At 32.7% G+C, this 22433-nt stretch overlaps 1 protein-coding gene across 3 annotated transcripts in view; it reads left to right on the forward strand.

Annotated features, from left to right (window-relative positions):
* LOC114327501 (tubulin monoglutamylase TTLL4) overlaps positions 1–21806 on the forward strand; it is a 158345-nt gene extending 136539 nt beyond the window's left edge. For all 3 annotated transcript variants that reach the window (XM_028276140.2, XM_028276139.2, XM_028276141.2), the window contains 2 exons: positions 12429–12569; positions 21670–21806. In XM_028276140.2, coding sequence (XP_028131941.1) covers positions 12429–12554 — 126 coding nt within the window. In that variant the 3' untranslated portion in view covers positions 12555–12569; positions 21670–21806. The remainder of the gene's footprint in view (positions 1–12428; positions 12570–21669) is intronic.
* Positions 21807–22433: the final 627 nt, after the last annotated feature.

A 22433-nucleotide genomic window follows, 5' to 3' on the forward strand; every position in this document is an offset into this window, starting at 1 on the left:
TGTCAGAAAACAGAAAAAATGTTAGTTTGAAAAATAAACATTGCTTTTCGCCTGAATTAAATGTTCAAACTGCTAAGAGGCAGGTGTGTGGCAGCTTTAATATTGGATTTAAGCGAAAAATAATATGTATTTTTCAAATAAACATTTTTTCCTGTTTTGGACAACAGTAAAATGTATTTCGAATTAAATAAATTGTATACATTCTTCTTTTTGTCTCAATTAATTTAATTTAAAAAAATTTTTTTGGGCACCCACTATAAATAATTATGTTAATGTTTATATTAGTGAATAGAGAATTGAATAACCTTTCGAATGAGCGATCACACTACCCATATTCTCATTTAAAAAATCATCGATTACGTCATCACGCCCAAATGGATGACGTCACTAGTATCATATATATGCTAAAAAATTATAATTGAAAAATAAAAATCGACCTGTTTCGGGATTTATCTCCAGAGTCGCCCATTCTCTAAAAAATTAATTTATTCCAACTCAAACGTCCTCACTGTATGTATTTTACAGTTTATTTACAAAATTTAAAGTTGAACCTTAATTATACAATTAATTTATCAAAGAGACTAGTCGAGTTATCACTGGATAACAAATTCAACACCTTCCATCAATGTCTATGTACCTACAACCTGCTTACAATAATTTACACTTTATTCATTGCGCGTAGTAAATTAAAAACAAAAAATTAGTACAAGGTATAAATTAGTTCACCTTTCCCACTCATTGTATATTCTTCCAAATTAGTAGTTGATAAAATTTATAGATTAACTACATCAATGTTAAGTTAAAAGTGATAAAATTGTTACTTTGTGTGATTTAGGAAAAATAAATATTTGTTAAATAAACAAAAACAGATTAAATATGATGCATAAAAGTTTCTTGGAGTAAATATAAACATTTTCATTCCCAAATCAGTTACTCGTTCACTTTTAATCCCGAAAAAGTTACATTTCCAACATTTCTTCTTTCTGTCAGTTATACTTTGGCCCCAATATTGTAATTCTTTATTGGTTACGCCCATGCGGTGGTAAAGTATTTAAGTTTCTGAAAATGTCGGTATAATTATTGCTTTGTTTGTTTTGAGTTTCCATTGCATTATTCCAGAGTTCTCTATCTTGTGCCAGTAGCATCCATCTCGGTCCAGCAAGTTGTTTTATGTCATCTGACACCTAAATTGTGGGTTGTGGTCTTCCTCGTTACTTTTATTATTCTAAGAACTCCATTCAGTTGGTTCCATAAGCCTGACAAATTTGGTTTGTCGTGTATATGTATATAACGTGTGATCCAAAATTATTGTCACCATAGGTGGCTCTGAGCGACAGAGATAGCTATACAGTGCATGTCTATTCTTAATTCAGATATACTTTCCAGTTTACGTCAACTTAACAAGAAAAGTTGGTTATGTAGAGATGTTGGTGGTGGACATATACAGCATCTTGTTTGATTTTATTTATTATTGTTACTTATAATTTTGTTAATTCTTTTTATTTTTGATTAAAGTTCTGTGTTAAAGGTTTTGACTGATTTTTTATGTTTGATAATGTTAATCAAAATTAATTATAAACCAATGATATAAATTCAGATTAAAACAAGACATACATAATTTTTTGCACGGCTAGTTTGATATCAATAGTCAATTTTTACATTATGTAAGGCATTTATTATTATTTCCAATGCTCTACTGTATTCTTGTTGTATAATTGTAGTTGTGTAATTTTGAAATTACGCTCATTGTTAAAATTGTAGTTAGTAGTTTATTCATAATGTTCAGTGGAGTTACGGGTCTGTATTCTTAAATTATTTTCTGTTCTCCTTCTTATACAACAATAGCGTCACTGCTTCGTTTCAGGTATTAGGTATCTTTTTCTCTGAGAATTTTATTCGCTAGAATGTACAAAACTTCAACTGCTGTTTTCACCCATGTCTTAACATCACGGTAATGCCATCTTTGCCAAATGTTTTATTATTCTTTATTTCTTTCAACACTTTTGCAATTTCAAGCTTACTAATTTTTGTGTTATAAATTGTTTAGGATTTTTTGTGCAGCATTATATTATATTATAAATGTAAGTAAGGTTACTTATTGACTCCACAGCACCATCAGTATATTGAATTCTATCAATGCAAATTTACATTAAGTTTTTCTATTTGACCTTACGATCATACTCCAATCCATTATTCCCATTTTGTTCTTAAATTGTCATTTTTTTATTTTTCGTAAACTGCACTAGTTCTTCTAATATTTTTTTAGTTTTCATTGTTATGGTAACATTTAGAATTACATCTTAAATTTGCGCCAAAGAAACATTAATAATTTACAACTCTCATTCCAGATTATAAAACATTCCTTAAATTCCACAAAGCAAAACGTACAATAAATGTTAGTGTTAGAACACCTGTAAAGAAATTAGAGAAGAAAATTATAAAATGTATATTTTTATGTGAGTAGAGTTTTAATTAAAATAATGTAAGAAATATCGTTGTAAATAAATCTCAATGGAATGGATAAAGTATGTATTAGATAAATTATGTGGTAAAATGAATAATAGTCTGCATTTGAATAAAAAAGAATCGAATATTGCTAAGTTTTGCTAAAGCTAGAGATATTTTTCCCTTATCAAAATTCGGAAGTATTTGCTTAGTTAATCACATATTATTTATTTCCTTTTCTATGTATATTCTCAGTTATAAATGTAGTTTATATGGTTTAATATTGAACTTTTCAGTTCGTTTACTTGTTCTTGGGTTTCTTCTTTATTTAATTTGATCCAAAATATTTTGCTCTTTTTAACTTATTCTTAACTTTTCATTTTGTATCATTTATTTTTTATATTCAAACTATTGTCTTCATTCTACTGTTACTGTATTAGTCATATTCCACAATTAACTATTAATCTAAACTTCTCTGGTTCAACAGGCAACAAAAAAATATTTTCTCATAAGTTATTATAAAAGTATTATAAAACCTACAACAAGTTATCGTGAATCTCACCTAAAATAGATAGTTCAGTAAAATTTCAAAACAAAAACAACACAAAAGCTCTTTACAAGTAGGAGATTTGAAATATTTCATCTTTCTCCCTATTTGCCAGATTTGATTTCTTTACTTTAGTAAATATATTTGTGACTGGAATAGGATTTTCGATATTATTAAGAGATGATAGACGTGGCAAATGAGTACTTAAAAGATCTTCCAGATCACACCTAAGAAAAGCAGACTATATTGAGAACTAAGAGCATTTTCAAATAAAAAACTATCTTTTCACTAATACCGTTGATTGATAAATATACAGGTATGTATGTTTATCAATCAACGCTAATACGTCAGAAACGTTTCATCTTGCCCTTGTGTAAATAAAAGAACAACTATAAAGAGTCGGAATAATTTAAATATTTGAGCTCCCCCTAGTAGAGGGAAGATCAAGTTAACAGATAACAACATACTATTTTTTCGGGGGTGCATACTGAAGAGACAGAAACTACAGTAATCATGGGAGACCGGAATGCAAGAGTGGGCAGGGACACTAATAGAGGTCTGGGCTGCATGGGAAAACATGGCGAACAACTAGCAAACAGGAACGGAATGGAAAGGAAAATGGTAGACAATGGTAGGCAAACATGAACGGAAAATGGTAGACTTTTGCAGAAGAAATGACCTCTTAATAAGGACCATCTTATGTGAACACAATATATAAGATACATATACATTTGTAACAATAGAATGAAATGTGAGAAGCCTGATTGACTAGATTGTCCATACACAAGATCTGACAAAAAAACATGTGATGACAGATACAGAATCAGGAATCGGATCAAATAGCCCTTTGCTATTCATAATCGTAATGAATGAACTAATAAGAAAAACTAGAGCAAGAACCAACCAACTACAGACAATAGTAGGGTACCATAGATTACAACCGGTAACAATAGAGTCCTTAATGTATGCGGACGACATAGTACTAGCAGATTCCGAGAACAAAATGCAGAAACTAATGGATATATGGGCAGAGGAAATAGAAGAGCTAAAAATGGAAATAAACGAGGAAAAAGGTAAGATAATGATAATCAACGGCAAAGAAGATAATGAAATAAAGATAAAATGCAAAAACTCAGAACTGGAAATAGTTACAACCTCGAATACCTGGGAAGTATCATTACTAACGACGGAAAAATAGACTGGGAAAAACAAATAGAGCAAAGAAATCAAACAAGTTATACTATGCCTTAGCCCCAATACTGGGGAAAAGAGAACTTGCAAGAGAGGCAAAAATAAACATATATATCACAATAGTGATACCGACTGTGCTCTACGCAAGTGAAAACTGGACGATTCTGGAAAAACATAAGAGCAGAATAAATGCAATGGAGATGAGACATTTAAGGATAGTTGGAAAGACAAATTGGGATAGATTAAGCAACGAGACTATTAGGAGAATGGCCAACCAAGAACCAATAATGAATAAACTAAAAAAGAGACAAATTAATTGGTATGGGCATTTGATGAGGATGCAACCCAACAGAATTACGAGAAGAGTCCACGAAGCAAGGAACATTGCAAAAAGAAAAACAGGCAGACCAAGAAAAAAACAGCAAATGGATACAGCAAATAGTAGTCTAGGCGCCAAATAGAGGTCACCGTGTCATTTTCAATTCTGATGGACAAACTCAACGGTTTCTTATGGATTTTGGGCTGCTGATTACGAATTTCGAGGGGGGATTTCGATCCGAGTGGTCAAAAAATTGTTATAAACAATTTAATTGTTTATAAATGTTTATAAATTGTTTATAAGGCTCTGGCTCATAAACTAAAAGAGATAAAAAAAATGTTTCAAATAAAACTTGTTTCCTAATAAAAAACGAGGAAACAACCGTTTACTAAACTTAAATCCGACAATTAGAACTCAAGATATTGTAAAATTAGTGCACAATGCAAATTGCAAAATAAGTATTTTTCGAAGCTTTACCGATCGTAACTCGGCTTCTACGCATGCAAATGAGCCTTATAAGGTGTCCTTTTAAAGATTAATTCAGAGGCTTCCAAACAAAGTTTGTTAAATTATTTGATCTTCATTTGTTTTAAAGTTATACCCGTTTGAAGTTATAATTTTCTTGAAAAAATTGTACATTAATTTGTTTATAAAGGTTTCAAGCAAACTTGAGCTATAAACATTTATACTTTAATTAACAATACTGATAAAACAACTCAAAAGGAACAATTTGAGCTTACGAAAATGTTCGTAAGTTTATTTTTGGCTAAGATGTCGATATTTTAATGGCGCGCTATGAGGCGCAAGATTGGCTCACAGTCAAGTAAGTATGTATTCTTCGACGCTTTATCGATCGTAACTCGGCTTCTACGCATGAAAATGAGCCAATATGTGATATCCATATAAAAATGGATCGAGTTCCTTTGCAGCATCATCATTGCATATAAAACGAGCATTGTGGCGGCATACACACAATTGACGGGCCTTGATGATGCTGCAAAAGAACTAGATCCACTTTATATGGATATCATATAGATAATTAGACTCTGAAGCTTCAAAAATTTAAGTTTTACTGCCTGCAAGAACAGACTTGTACCACCATGTAACTGTTAAAATTTCGCTAAGAACTTATGCAGATGTAAAAAAGCTGATATTCCCTGTATATCTCTATGCAGATTTGCAGATGCATGAAAAAAATGTTTGTAAAAATAATATTAATAAATAATATCAACTTACTTTTTAGTTATACTTTTGAAATATTAGTTTTTAATGTTTTATTCTCATTTAGTGCAAAAAATAGAAGACAATGTAAATAGAATGAAAGGTGATACGAGGTACAGTATGATGATTTAATTATAAGAATTATATGATAAAATTTTATTAGGATCTTCAAAAATGAAAAATGAAGATAACGTATGTCTACATAGAAATTATAATTTGAATCGAGAAGTTAACGCGTGAACCTTTACGCGGTGAGCCGATCTTGCGCCTCATAGCGCGCGCCATTAAAATATCGACATCTTGCCAAAAATAAACTTATGAACATTTTCATAATCTCAAATGGTTCCTTTTGAGTTTTTCTATCATTATTGTTCATTAAAGTATAAATGTTTATAGCTCAAATTTGCTTGAAACCCTTATAAACGATCGAGTAATTTAACCAACTTTGTTTGGAAGCCTGTTAATTAAGCTTTAAAACGACATCTTCTAATACTTATTTGCATGCGTAGAAGCCGAGTTACGATAGATAAAGCTTCGGAAAATACTTATTTTGCAATTTGCATTGTGCACTAATTTTACAATATCTTGAGTTCTAATTGTTAGATTTAAGTTTAGTAAACGGTTTTTTCTTCGTTTTTTATTAAGCAACAAATTTTATTTGAAACATTTTTATTTTTTTTTAGTTTATGAGCCAGATCCTTATAAACAATTTATAAACAATTAAGTTGTTTATAACAATTTTTTGACCACTCGTATCGAAATCCCCCCTCGAAATTCGTAATCAGCAGCCAAAAATCCATAAGAAACCGTTGAGTTTGTCCATCAGAATTGAATATGACACGGTGACCTCTCTGGCGCCTAGACTATAGTAGAGGCGGGAAAAGTTAAAGGAAAATCACTCGAGGAATTAAAAATAATGGCGGAAAACAGAAAAGAATGGAAGAGATGGGTGAATGTAAATTAAAATAGCGATCCCAAATCCGACACCATGATAAGGGTACAAGGATGGGGAGAAAGAAAGAAAGAATAAGGACCATCTTATGTGAACACAATATATAAGATAAATATACATTTGTAGCAATAGAATGAAATGTGAAAAGCCTGATTGACTACATTGTACATACACAAGATCTGACAAAAAAACATGTGATGACATATACAGAATCAGGAATCGGATCAAATAGGTCTGGATCCCGCGTATGAAAAAAAAGTTGATTAATAGCAAGCTGAAAATTTGTTAATAGCTTAACGGTGTCTAGTCGGACAAACTTTTATGTATGGGAACACTGGAACGGGGGAAGTTTTAATTGTGGAACAGGTTAAAAATTTGGAACAGTCAGACCACGAAAATGGCACCTTTATTTTGTCCGACAGAATAGACTTAAACTCTCCGAACAGAGATTAAACTCTCATGCAAAAATCAGACTGCTATTTATCACCAAATGGGCGTTTTAATGAGTGGAACATGTAGAATATGTCAAATGACAGGAATTATGACAGGTGATAAATAGCAGTCTGATTTTTGCATGAGAGTTTAATCTCTGTTTGGAGAGTTTAAGTCTATTCTGTCGGACAAAATAAATGTGCCATTTTCGTGGTTTGACCGTTCCAAATTTTTAACCTGTTCCACAATTAAAACTGCCCCTGTTCCAGTGTTCCCATATATCAAAGTTTATCCGACTAGACACCCTTAACTATTAACAAATTTTCAGCTTGCTATTAATCAACTTTTTTTTCATACGCGGGATCCAGACCTAAAATCACACACCAGTAACGGTTAAACTACCGAGTAACATGACAAAGGCAGTTGAAGAATGTATAAGCTGAAACACAGAAAATAGGAATAAATACTAAAAAAAAAACAGATGAAATATTCCGAATACTAGACAAGACACTGGAAGAGAAATGGGAAAGATTTAGAGAAATACTACTATACTAAATTTAAAGTCAAGATGCAGTAGAAATAAACAAACCAAGACACGTTAAATGCTACTAGGAGCATTCCCGAATCATAATTTACAATGTATAAACTTTGGAAATCATGATTTGGGATTTACAATGTATATACAGTCGAAAAAATGAAAGGATACCTTTTGAAAGAACAAACGTTTGTTATTTATAGAAAAAGACATCAAATACAAAATAAGTGATTGATGTGATCGTTCATGGGTATTCTTTTATTTTTCCGACTGTATATTGTAAATTATGATTCGGGAGTGCTCTTAGTAGCATTTAACGTGTTATGTGGAAGAAGAAAGTACAATGGAAAACGAAAGAAAACGAAATGGTGGAACGGGGACATTAAAGAGTTAGTAAAGAAAGAGAAACAAGTATGGAAAACATTCATCCAGACTGCAGATCAACAAGAACACTAGAAGAAAGGGAGTGAAACGGGCACCAAAGAAAGCGAAGAGAGTGGGAAAGGAAATAACAGGAGTATAGGATTGATTTTAGAAAGGACAGGAATTAAAAGAGTAAGAGCTCAAGAAGAGCAATGAGAGACGGTCAAAACTAACTTAGGCCGAAAAAGAGGAAATACTAAAAATATGGCAAGAAATATACTAAGAAAAATTTTACGAAACAAAATGAAGCGGAATAGATTCAAGAGGAATATACAGACGACAATCTAGCTAGAAATAGGAAAAAATGAAGTGGAAGAAGCATCACGAACTATTTCGTAAGTAGGGAAAGTTTTCGAAGAAGCTGACTTAGCACCAGAAATTATTGATAAAATGACTAGGCAAGAAAGGAAAAGAATGGGTAGGAGTATACTAAAAGATGCGTGGAGAATAAAGACGATTCCTAGCAGAAATTAAATCCACCTCCTCCTCAGTCGTTTCCTCATTGCTGAGTGTCGTGATTCCTTATAATACGAGCAACTATCTCTTTCCATCGGCTTCTGTCCTGAGCTTCCCTCATGGATTCAGAGAATGTTTTTCCACTGGCTTTCTGTACTTGATCCGTCCATCGAGTAGGTGAGCGACCTCTACTTCTGCGCCCTTCAACGTTTCCCGAAATTATAAGTCTCTCAAGATTATCATCACTTCTTCTTGCAATATGGCCGAAATTTTAAGATGGTGGAGAGGCAAATAGAGGAAAGTCGAATATTAAGCTGGAATCCTCCAAGAGCTTAATATTCATCTAAATCCACCTATAAGGCATTAAAAGCGAAAGAACACATGCCAGGAAAGAGGCCAGACGAATTTGAGATGAGGAAAGGAATGAAACAGGGAGATAGCTGATTCCTCTCTCATTAATAATAATTGTGATGAACAAAATAGTAAAGTGAATACGAGAAAAGGAAGCGAATCTTGATACAATTAGAGGGTAGGTATAGAAACCTAAATTCAGTAAAAGGTTGCGATCATCTTTATGGAGACGTGGTTATCATGGAAAATTTAAAAATGAAATAAATAAAAAACGAAAGTAATGATGGTTAACGAGAAACAAATACGTGACCAAGATATCAACAAAATTAAGCGCAAGGGAAAAGTTTTGGAAAAGGTCCACATTCGAATACTTGGGTACATTGTTAAAAGAACAGGAAGACCAAGAAAAAAGTAGCTGGAAGGATGTGGAAGGGATAGGGGAAAAATTGTAGAGGAGATTAAAAAATTAGCGAACAATAGAAGAGAGTGAAAAATGGATAAATGAAAAATCGGAATCACACTCCGACACCTGAAAGGGTATGGGGAGCGGGAGAAGCAGAAAGAGAAGAGCTCTCTCCTAAATAAATTAAAGTAGAACTTTAGAGAGTAGAAATTCAGTAAAAGAATAACCAAGAGACGTCTTCTTGGATTTCTGAAAGATATGAAATTCACAAGAAAAAGAAATACTCAACATTATAAAGAAAAGAAAAATTAGCTGCTTTGATCACATACTAAGAAGTGAAACATTGAGTTGATGCGATTAGTTATACAAGAGAAAGTGGAAGGAAAGAGAGGACCGGGGATACGACACACGTCCTGGTTGAAAACTTTAAAGCAGTGGGCAGTGAGCAGTGGTAAAGCAGCTAAAAGGGTCATGATGATCGCCAATGTTCTTAAAGGATGAGGCATATGATGAAGAGAAGTTGAAAGTCACTGTGAAGCCAAGGCAGAAATCCAAGGCACTTAAATATTCATCTACGTACTTATAAACGTTTAGTATGATTTCAATACTTAATTACCAAACATATTTATAACTAATATTTATAACTAACCAGATATTCAAACATCTAATATCAGATATTCATAGCAGCCTTAAATATCCGTGTAATAAGTTCTCATAGTTCAAATTGATCATCTAATTAACATCACAGCTGTCGAAGTAAATTCAATAAAAACCGTAGTCTTAAGCATTAAAATCAGTAACCCACATGCAACAAATGCAATAACAACATTTACATTGCGATTGGTGCATTTTGATAATTAACATCCTAATCACACATGTCTAACAGTAACACAATAGGTTAGGAATTTTGTGGTACCAACTACCAACGGTTGATGTATTCTAGTAGAATTTAATTAGTAAACCATATATCAACTGCTGAAATGTTACAAACTATAAATGAGAGGCTTTTTGAAAATGCATTGTAATTTTTTTATTTAAATTCGAGTTTTTTATTTTTAAGGGTGCGCAAAAAGACATATAGAGAAAACTAACATGTATATAGAGTTTTAAACTTATCATGATACCGCTAGGAGAATGTACATGTAGTATATTTCAGGCCGAGATTTATGAAATATTGCAAGAAAAATTAATATGAGAGCTAACAAACCTAAGCAGATCAATATACAGAGTGAGCCAAAGAAAACAGTCCACCTCGATATTTGGCAGTATTTATTAGATTTTAAGGAAATGAAGAAACCGGTCGATTTTTAATCTAAGGGGGACACATTTTTACGGTACATACATCTGTCATTTGTCAACCACCTCCCTTCCATTTCCCTCCCCCCTTATTTTTAAATAGGGAATAGGGGTCGCGTGCTACCTCATTTGAAAGGTTATTTAATTCTCTATTCAGTAATATTTATACATTAACATAATTATTTATACAGGGTGTCCAAGAAAAATTATTTTGAATTAAATTAATTGACACAAAAAGAAGAATGTATGCAATTTATTTAACTCAAAATACATTCTACTACTAACAGAAAACAGAGAAAAATGTTTATTTGACAAATAAATATTGTTTTTCGCTTAAATTCAATATTCAACCTACCAAGAGGCTGATGTTAAATATTCCTGTTTTCTAGTTTTTATACTTTTCATAATTTCTAACTCCTTATTTAAACGTCGTAGCACTTCAACATTGGTAATCCTTTGAACCCACTGAATTTTCAATATTCTTCTGTAACACTACATTTCGAACGCTTCTATTCTTCTTATGTGTTGTCTCTTCAATGTCCAAGCTTCCATTCCGTATAGCAATATAGAAAATATGTAGCATCTTAGAGCCCTCAATCTGAGAGGCAACTGAAGGTCTTTGTTTGTAAGCAGTGTCTTCATTTTTATAAATGCTTGCCTTGCAGTTTCAATTCGGACTTTAATTTCTTTGCTTTGGTCATTTCTGTCATCAACCCAGGTTCCCAGATATTTGTATGTCTTAACTTTTTCTATTTGGGTTTGCTCTATCATTAACCTTTCATTTCCATGTTCTGTTTTTGAGACAATCATAAATTTAGTTTTTTTCTTGTTTATTTTTAGTCCGTATCGAATGCAATAATCGTTAATTCTATTGAGCAATTCTTGTAGCGATTCCAGGGTGTCTGCCATTATAACGGTGTCATCAGCGAATCTTATGTTATTTACTATTCTTCCGTTTATAGAGATTCCATCACTTAGCTCCGCTATCGCTTCCTGAAATATGGCTTCACTGTACAGGTTAAACAGTAGCGGCGACAGAACACAACCCTGTCTTACTCCTCTCTTTATATCAATATTCTCGGATTCTTGTTCTTCTATCTTTATATTGGCCTTTTGATTCCAATACAGATTGATGATAATTTGTAAATCTCGTCTGTCTATATCTCTGTCTCTCAATAATTCTATTAGTTTTTCATGTCAGACCCTGTCGAACGCTTTTTCGAAGTCGATGAAACAGGAATAAATATCCAGGTTCATATCTAAGCATCTTTGAGAGAGGACATTAAACGCAAATTTCCTTAAAATCTAATAAATACTGCCAAATATTGAGGTGGACTGTTTTCTTTGGCCCACTCTGTATACACAGATAATAAAGCGGATATCAGGAACCGTCTAAGGTATACAATACGGGTGTTTCATGGAGCCTTAAGCTATATAGCAGAGGACCTCCATATTTTGGAGACCTCCAATTGACTCCAGAAACATATGATACGCAACCTAGTACACGGTTACAGAATAATAGATATGAATAAATGGAAAATTGACATAGTTTCCATTTTATTTACGTTTGCCTCTATTAAGTACCCATTTAGTCTATTCATCTATGTACCCATTTAAAATTCATAGTTTTTGACAAACCTTGTATACGACTATAAAAAAATTAATAATATCTGGATTAATTATGTAAAATTATTTGTTTAACTTGTTTTTGCTATTAAAAATAGAGAGGGATCAATAATTTTACTTATAAACTTTATTTTCGAAATGCCTCTCATTTAGCATTGGATTTTATTTAAGTTGTTTATTTAATTTCTGAGAGTGTAACAATTAGTACTAAAATAACATATTTTTTCTCAGAGTTCGCCGAATATGACCCCTTTGGATACGAATGTGCTACCGTCCAAGATGGAACACCCCAATCCTCCCCTAGAAGATATGTTCAAACACGCAACAATTAATAGTACAATATCGACTGCTGTTTAAAAGCTCCTTAATAAGGTATTATAGATTATTTAGTGTGTGTTTAAAAAAAAGTTTTTAATTTTATTTAATTGTACCTTGTTAACAATCCCGTCTAATTTTTTAAAACAGTATTGAGCCTTCTCCTATCCAACCCTGGTAGGCCAGGAACCGAAGCTTTTCACCTCGCAATTTTTACAGAATGGATCGATTTGCTTAAAAATTTGAGAATAAGTAGTGGATAGTCCAACGATCAAAATCTATATGATGCCTAAAGGCGCTTTTACCATGGGGGTGGTTGCCACCCCATTTCGGGGTGGAAATTTTTTATTATATTTTGACAGCAAAAGTTGATAAAACCAGTCATTCTAAGCAAAAAATACTCTATACATTTTTTTGATAAATTTAATTGTTTTTCGATATACTTACTCATTTATGATTCACTCAATTTTTGCCGCAGAAAAAATTTTTCAAACCAGGTTCTTGGGAATTAAATAACCTACAATTTTATATTAAATAGCTATTTGTATAACAAGGGAGGAAAGTGTAACTTTTCCTCCCGAGAATGAAGTTTACTGCCCGACGCGTAGCGGAGGGCAGTAATCATTCAAGGGAGGAAAAGACACTTTACTCCCATGTTATACATATGGTTTTTCCACCTTCCTCAAATAACAAGTCATTTTTTCATTTTTACTTAATTTATTTATGTAACTAACCAACAAAATTTATTAGAACTAAAACTAACAAGTATGTACAATATAACTGTCAACTGTCAAATATAAGTCAAATTATTAATGTAAACATTGTTAAATCAAAATAACAATTTACTGTTTTTTACCATTCTGCAAAATACAGGGTGTTTTATAAATAAACGTTAAAATGTATAGATACTTTGTAATAGAAAATAGATATTGTACAGGGCGTCAATAAGTTATATTTCATGAATGAAATACCATGACGTCACTTTTACTTTTCCTCCCTAGGGAGGAAAAATATTTTCCTCCCTAGGGAGGAAAAGTACAACTTTGCTCCCTATAATCAGGTCTGGAAAAGTATACTTTCGGTAGAGGTAGGTGGAAAACATTTTTTCCTATCTCTGATGCTAATCTTTCTATTATGAAAAAACTGGAATTTCTTACCAAACTACAAAAATTCGTTATTCGCTTTTAACTCCAGTTTCTTAAAAACTTATTATTCTAAGCCAGTCAAACTTCTAAAATATATTAATAATACATAAATAAATAAGAATAAATAAGGCCAATGATTAAAAACACCGTTAACTTATATTATTATGCTTCCAATTGGATTTCTTCTTTTTTTTTTTTCAAAAAAATATATTGATTTTTTAACCGTAACTTTTTTTAATTTTTATCTTAGAAAGTTTGGTAAAAATAATTTGATTGGTTTTTACAAGATCTATAAGAGTGTTGATATTAAATCTTTTTAAAATTCTCAGTCGCAAAAAGAGGTGACTTTGAATGGGTTGGTAAAGGTGGTTTTTGCATGTTATTACAAGTTTTAATTGTTAATAGCTCACTCAATTTTTACCATAGAAAAAATTTTTGTAAACCATGTTCTTGGGAATTAAATAAGCTACAATTTCATTTTTAAATATTTTTTCATATCTCTGATGCTAATCTTGCTATCCTGAAGAAAAGACCATTTTTTTCCAAACTACAAAAATTCGTCATTCACTTTTAACTCCAGTTTTTTAAAAACTAATCATTCTAAGTCAGTCAAACTTCTAGAACCTATTAATAATACATAAATGAAAAAGACCAAATAAGGTCAATGGCTAATTTTAATTAGGGTGGTGATTAGGGGGTTGATTGCGATCACTTTTTCGCTGAAAAAAAATAGGGACTGTTATTCTTTTCATTATAAGTCACTTAATTTTTAAGCTAGAGACTTTTTTTTATTTCTGGAGATAGATATTTTTAAGTACTTTAAATTAGCTTGAATAAGTTATTCTCGAAAAATGCATAGTTTTCCCGACTTTTGACTTTGAAACTACAATATTTAGCATTTGACGAAGAAGAGCCATCATATAATAAAGTATAGCTCGATTACTATTGGTTTTAAAGAAAATTAAAAAAAACTGTTTTGTTTATTTTTTCAAAGGGTACATTTTTGTTAAGTAAAATTGTTTTAATAAAACCAAAACTTTTGTTGTTATTAGCAGAAACCTTTTAAAAACATTGATTTTTTCGATATAAAACTAATACTTTCGATAGCGAATAAATCTAAAACTATCAATTTTATCAAAAAAATGTATAGAACGTTTTTTACTTAGAATGAACGTTTTTACCAACTTTTGTGATTAAAATATAAGAACAAATTTCCACCCCCGAGGTGGGGTGGCAACCACCCCCATGGTAAAAGCGTCTTTCGGCATCAAATAGATTTTGATCCTTGGGACTATCCACTACTTATTCTCAAATTTTCAAGCAAATCGATCCATTCTGTAAAAATTGCGAGGTTTTGACCTATTTTAAGCTTCATTACTTGGACTATGGGCTGGTTTACAAAAAATGTTCCTCCGTTTCCGATAAAATCTGCAACCTGCACTTTCTGTCAGTCCGATTTTACTCTTGTCTCCCTTTCTTCTTCTGTCAGTACCTTGTCCGATTATCGAACGTTGATGATCATATTGCATTGGCAATAATAACTTTGTTTACGGCGGCGGCGCACGTCTAAAAACCCGAAAAGATGGCCAAAATATGAAAGCGTTCTTTGATTTGCATAAAATTAGGCATCCAGGGGTTTTTGAGGTCGCTAATTACGAATCCGAAGTCTAAACTGGAAAAAAACAAAATGGCGGTTGTAATATGGCGGGTTTATGTATTTTAAATATATTCAATACCGTCAAAAATGTGATATCCGGGGGTTTTGAGGTTGCTGATAACGAATCTGAAATCGAAATTTCAAAAAACAAAATCCCCAATTTTTTATTCCAACGTTAAATTCGATTATTAATCATATGAAAGTCAACACTAATTTTTACTTTATTTTTCAACAATACTGTACCTGACCCTTTTATCTACGGTTTTATCCTACGACACTGAAATAACTAGAGATCTACGGTCATAACAACTACATGAATGCCGCGGCATGATCTGTTTATTCTGCGTTGTTAACGGTTAATATTGAAACTCATAGCTCAGAGCGCTTATACAAAAAATTCTCGCAAAGTGGCAGATAGTGGGGCTGGTAGTGGCAGCCAATTTTTTTTGTATCTTAAAGAGATAAATATAAGCTAAAAGATTATAGTAGTTACATCTTGGAATTCGATGGAATACATAACTATTTGGCTATCTGAAAATTAAATTTTTTCAAAATATATACTTTCTTATTACTTAACTTCAACTTAAAATTTACTAAATATAACACATATACATATACAAATATTTTGATATTATCGGCTTTTATTAAAAATGGCTCCACAAATATTCTCCATTTTGCAGAATTGAATTTGCGCACTTCGTTTTCGAGATATACGCACATGACTGTGCATATAAAATATTCGTTATTCTTAACTGCAAGTATGTTCTGTACGAAGGTCAACTTTGAACTGAACTGGAAATTCAGATATAGGAGATATAGCTCTAGGGTTGCCAACACTAAATAGGGAATTTAATTCTCTTTTAGAAAATGTAATAATATTCCCGAAACGTCGAACTTTTTTTTTTAATTTTGGCCAGCTTTTCGGGATTTTGACCACTGTGCGGCGCGGCGGCCCGAAACAGATTAGCGGTGGCTTCTTGACACAATTCTTGGAGATTTCGGAGCCAGGATGTTCTTCGGCCTGGGCCTCTACTTCCGGCGATTTTATGCTGTAGTATGAGGTGTAGAGGGTTATACCTCTCTGGATGTCTCATTACATTGCCAAAATATTGGAACTTTCGAATTTTTATTGTTTTTGATATTACTGTGTTTCTTTTCATTCGATGCAAAACTATTTCATTTCTTGTTTATCTGCACTATTCGTCGATAGATCCTCATTAGTTCAGAGAAATAAGGAATAGAAATATCCCGTTGGTGACACAACCCCCTTCAGGCCGAAACCAAATTTTTTGAGTAGTATGGATATCTATAATAATAACCTATATGTTACCTGCAGCCGATTTTGATGATATACATAATTATAAACAAATGAAGATCAAAAAACGGTAAATTTTCGCTTTTTTGTCTATTACCAAAAAGTTAAGCATTTTAAACAAATTTGAGAGTAAGAAACCTATAAATCGTATAAAAAACTTCAATATGGCGTTCGCTGAATATGTCTATCCTTATTGGTTGCTTAGAATATTGCAAAATAATTAATAAATTTTGAGTTTTTATATAACTTATGTAAAAATTAACTTACAACCTTCTTATTACACGGAATTCTGAGACTTCTGGTGCTTAAATCATACCATAAATTTCAAAGAATTGGTCAAATAGTTTAAAAGTTATTTAATTTGTTTATCCCAAATTAATTTTTTTGCAACACTATAATTCAGAAAATGATGAAGTTACAGTAATACTTCGGATAGTTTATGAAAGAAGAAGATTTACACTATTAATTTAATTAAGAAAAATGACAAAAAATAATTCTAAATATTGCAAAATTATTTTGCAAGAACATGTGAATTAAAAAGGGGGGGGGCTAACTTCGTTCCTAATTGTCTTAGGACAAATGTTTTTCTTTCTAAATGTGTATAAAAATTCAGTCTTTCTAAATATGAAAAAATAATTTTTCTACGGGTAACAGTTAAAAAGTTATTCTAATTGTTTATAAGTAAGCAAAAATCGACATGTTTGTGGAAAATAATTTTACACTGTTTAAAATTACTTTTTGTCATTTTTCTTTAATTAAATTAATATGTAGTATAAATATTCTTCTTTCATAAACTGTCCGAAGTATTACTGTAACCTCATAATTTTCTGACTTATAGTGTTGCAAAAAAAAAATAATTTGGGATAAACAAATTAAATAACTTTTAAACTATTTGACCAATTGCTTTGTGTTGTTCTGAAGCTATTTTCTTGTGGCATTTTTATAATCAAGTATATTCAAATGGGAAATAAGCCACAATTTTACACAATTCAATTGCTTTGAAATTTAAAATGTACTTTAAGCACAAGAAATCTCAATTCCGTGTAATAAGAAGGTTCTAAGTGAATTTTTACATAAGTTATGAATATTAAAAAAAAACTGAAAATTTATGATTTATTTTGCAATTTTATAAGCAACCAATAAGGATAGACATATTCAGGGAACGCCATATTGAAGTTTTTTATACGATTTATGAGTTTCTTACCCTCAAATTTGTTTAAAATCCTTAACTTTTTGGTAATAGACGAAAAAAGCGAAAATTTACCGTTTTTTGATCTTCATTTGTTTATACCTATGTATATCATCAAAAGCGGCTGCAGGAAACATATAGGTTATTAACATAGATGTCCATACTACTCAAAAAATTTGGTTTCGGCCTGGAGGGGGATGTGTCACGAGAAAAATCTTATTTCTCTGGACTACATCTCACATACGCAAACAGCAGCGTATTAATCTGATTTTAAGGTTTAATAGAATATCTCTATTAATAAGAATTTTCTTTAGTTTATATGAGGGTTGTCTTTTTAATTTTGCATATAGCCATAGAGACAAAAATATATAGACAAAGTAGTTTATTGCTTTTCAAAATAAAATGTCCCATCAAAATCGATACACGTTTGCATACGTTCAAACCAATTGGTAAAACATTTATTGAAGTCTTCAGTTGACACCTGCAAAATCGCTGTTTAAGGGATCGGTGGCTTCTTCTGGCGACTGGAATCGCTGTCCAGACAATGTCTTGATCTTAGGTGGGGCTATACAGTGGATGATTTAACAATTCGATGTTTTGTCTTTTGGGCAATGTGAGCAGTTGCATTGTCCTGATGTAGGATGATTCGCCGTTGTGTGTTGCTTTGTCTGAGTTTAGCGATAACTTCTGGTAAACAAACGTTTATATACCAATCAGAAGTAACCGTTCTTCGATCTTCTAAAGCAATTGTTGCCACATGACCAGATGATTTTGACACAAAAGTTGCAACCATTTTATTTGACGCCTATCAAGAACAGATCACTTTTGTTGGTTTTGCCTCATCGTGAAACACCCACACAACGGACTGGCGTTTATTTTTCGGTTCGTAGGAGTAAATCCAAGATTCATCGCCACTAACAATACTATAAACATTTTTTGAGCTTTCTTTGTTGAAACGTTCCAATGTTTTTCGACCCCAATTGATGCGAACTGCTTTTTGATCTTCTGTGAGCAAATTAGGGATCCAACGGGAAACAAACTTAGTAACAACCAGTTCTTCACGTAGGATCTTTTGGATCGAGGTCTTTGAAATGTCCAAAGATGTCTCTATTTCCCGGTATGTTACACGGCGCGGCGGTCATCCTTAATTAGCTGATGAACCGCATTAATGGTTTGCTATATTACTGATGTTTTGGGTGGACCTGGCATGGAAGCGACCATGTTGAAATTCGCAATAACAGCGGGAAATAGTTGACTGATGTGATGCTTCATTCCCAAACACAGAAGCCATTTCAGCGAGACGTTGCTGTTGGGATAATCCTCTCCGAAAATTTTAAAAAATTATTGGTCGAAAATGTTCTCGGCTAAGATCCATTTTTCGACAGACTTGTTAATTTCAAAAATTCCTGTGCTAAATTGGCTGTGCTACTTCCTATATCGACGAAAGATCCTGGACATACGAATGTTACTTTTGCCCCTTTCCTTCCAATTTTCGTTCTCTTAAATTCGTTTTTAACATTCTTTACTTACTTATTCCTCTTCACTCCATGCGGAGCATAGGGCGTCAACTTCCTGCCTCCATTCTGTCCTATCCTATGCACTGATCTTTATTTCTGCCCAGGTTTTCCCAATAGCATTAATTTCTTTCTCAACACTTCTTTTCTTCCTTTCTACCGGTCTACGGGTCTACCGTCTGCCTGGTCTTCTCTTTCCATGTAGTGTATATTCTAGGGCTTGTCTCGCTATGTCTGTGTCAGGTCTCCTTAGTGTGTGCCCCATCCAACTCCATTTCCTTTTGCATATTGTCTTAGATATAGGTTCCTGGTTAGCTATTGTCCATAGCTCTTGGTTTGATATGCGGTTTGGCCAGTAAATGTTAAGAATCTTCCTTAGGCATTTATTTATGAATACCTGCATCTGTCCGATACATTTTCTTTACACTTTCCAAGTTTTTGCTCCATATAGTAACACAGTCATCACGTTGCTGTTGAATATTCTTATCTTGGTTTTACTTGTCATCTGACGTGAAGACCACATTTTCCTTAGCATATTGAATGCGTTTTGAGCTATTCCTATTCTCCGTTTTACGTCCTCCTCCGTCCCTCCTTTGTTGTTCAAAATACTGCCCAAGTAGTTAAATTTCTCTACCGTTTCTAATTCCGTGTCTCCGAGTGATATTCCCATTTCTCTTGGTGTATTTATTTTCATGATCTTAGTTTTTCTGACGTTTATGTTAAGTCCGACCTTCTTCCCTGCCTCTGCTACTTTTTCAGTTTTGCGTTGCATGTGTTGTCTTTTTTCTGTTAAAAGGCATACATCATCTGAAAATTCCAAGTCCTCAAGTTGGTTAAAAACATTCCATCTTATTCCAGTCTTATTCCAGTCTTATTACTGGTAGCCTTGGACATGATCCAGTTGATTTACTATCAGGAATAAGGTCGGAGAGAGCACACAGCCTTACCTTACTCCTGTACCAATATCTATTTGTTCTGTTAACTTCCATTCGTGGACTATGCGCGCTGTGACCCTTCGTAGAACAGTTTTATAATTCTGATATACATGGGAGGCATTCCGTATTTCTCTAGCAATTTCCATAAGGCTTTGCGATCTACACGATCAAACGCTTTCTCGAAGTCTATAAAGTTCACAATATAGCTTATTCGGCCACTCCAATGATTGTTCTATAATTGTTCTCATCGTACAAATGTCGTCAATGCAGGATCTTCGTGCCCGGAATCCAGCTTGGTTTTCTCTTATAACTTTATCAAATTCTTTCTTCATTCGCATTCCTTACTTCACTTGTTACTAATCTTCTTTACTCTTTATTCTATCCTCTGGCGTTTTTCCATTAGCTAGCTATACATTTGTCGTAAGCTTTCTTCTTCTCTTTTACCAGAGTATCTAGTTCATCGATTCTCCAAGGGATTCCTTTCTTCTATAGTTATTAGTTTTTCCCTTACAACTTCTTTTGCATCATTATGAGTACAATATTTCATGTTGCTATTATATTTTCTCCTTCTTTTCTTCTGTAGACTATCTAAATGAAGATTTAGGAAAATGAAAAATTAAAAGGTTTAAAAAAATCTGCAATTGTTTGGGGGTAATTTTCTATAAGAAATGGAAGAGTGAAGATGAAATTTTAGATTTCGAATTTCTTCTATACAAGTACGTTGGTGGATGTGTTTGTATTGTTAATTCATAATGCGAAATTCATGTTGTTGGTATATAATATTAGTTGGTATGTATATAAATAAGGCGTCCATTACCATTCAGCGTTTCTTCTCCATATTTTCCTACATTGCGGTGTTTAGGACTTTTTCTTGTTCTGGAATTCATGTCTTCAGTTAAGATAACTTCGTGCATGTTATCGGCTCCTTGAAGTCCGGCCTTCGTGCTTATTCATATTGATCTTTTTGGAAATCATTCTCGTCACTGTTCATATTATAGATTCCTAAAAAAATTCATGTTTTTTCACATATGTCTGTTAATATTCTAATTCTCTCGTTCACAAATTTCCAGTCTTTTATAGCTATTTAAAGCTATTTATTTATTATAGAAGAGACTTATTTTTTTAGCTGTTTTATCCTGCCACTGTATTCGTTACTATACTTCATACGAATAACTGATATTTTTAATATCCATGTCTTTTTTCACTGTCATTTCCGTGAGATAGGGTGGTTTTGCAGTAATTGATTTTTTTTTCTATATGCCAGATTGCCAGCCTTGCAATCTCAAATATCCAAACCTGGTGGGTCAGTTACTGTGTATATATGTATATTAACGAGTAATGTATATAAACGATTTATAATTTATTTATATATGAAATTTTAATCATTGTATTTTCTTTTCAGGAAATTTGGTGAATATTCATCGTGACTGCCATCATATGTTGATATTTCTTGTGGTTGTACACATTTTCAAAAATGTATTTATAAATTTTAAGTATTGTAACTTTTAAATTTTCGTATAATTATAATTTTGCATTTAATGTATATTTTATTTTTGCCATCAGTTCATTTGTAATAATTTAAAATAGAATTGAAATAAATTTAAGAAATCGTTTAAATGCCATTTTATACGTTACTAATATACTTTATCGAAAAGAATTTAATGTAGGTATGTACAGTGTATGTATAAACGAAGTCATTTCTTACAATAGTACAGTCCGTACAATATAGATACCGTTGCACGTCATTATCTACGTCAGAGATCTAAGTTCACATTGTTGCCCAATTACAAAAAATTCTTGTGCCGGATTTTTACTCAGCTATTGCCACTGCTGCTGCCGCTGACGGAAATATTGCCCGAAATACGATATCGACGCGAATGAGGTGTTCACATCCGTTCCTCGCATATGTCCTCACAACTCATTACCGAACGACTCACAAGAATGGAATGTGACGACAGCATCGTCTTGCTCCTTTACTCACTTGCCGCTTCGCCGGCGGCAAGTGAGAGAGAGAGTAGTTGAATCTGAATACCCACTTGTGCTCGCGCTGCAAGTCCTTTGACTTCCATCTCGAAAACCGACTTTTGAGAGAGCGCCGTGCAATTAAAGTAGCATGAGGAGCAGCAGCGCGAGTGAGCTATTTACACATTCACGCTGCCCACTTCC

Source organism: Diabrotica virgifera, chromosome 7 (assembly GCF_917563875.1).
Source record: "Diabrotica virgifera virgifera chromosome 7, PGI_DIABVI_V3a".
Classification (NCBI taxonomy): domain Eukaryota; kingdom Metazoa; phylum Arthropoda; class Insecta; order Coleoptera; family Chrysomelidae; genus Diabrotica; species Diabrotica virgifera.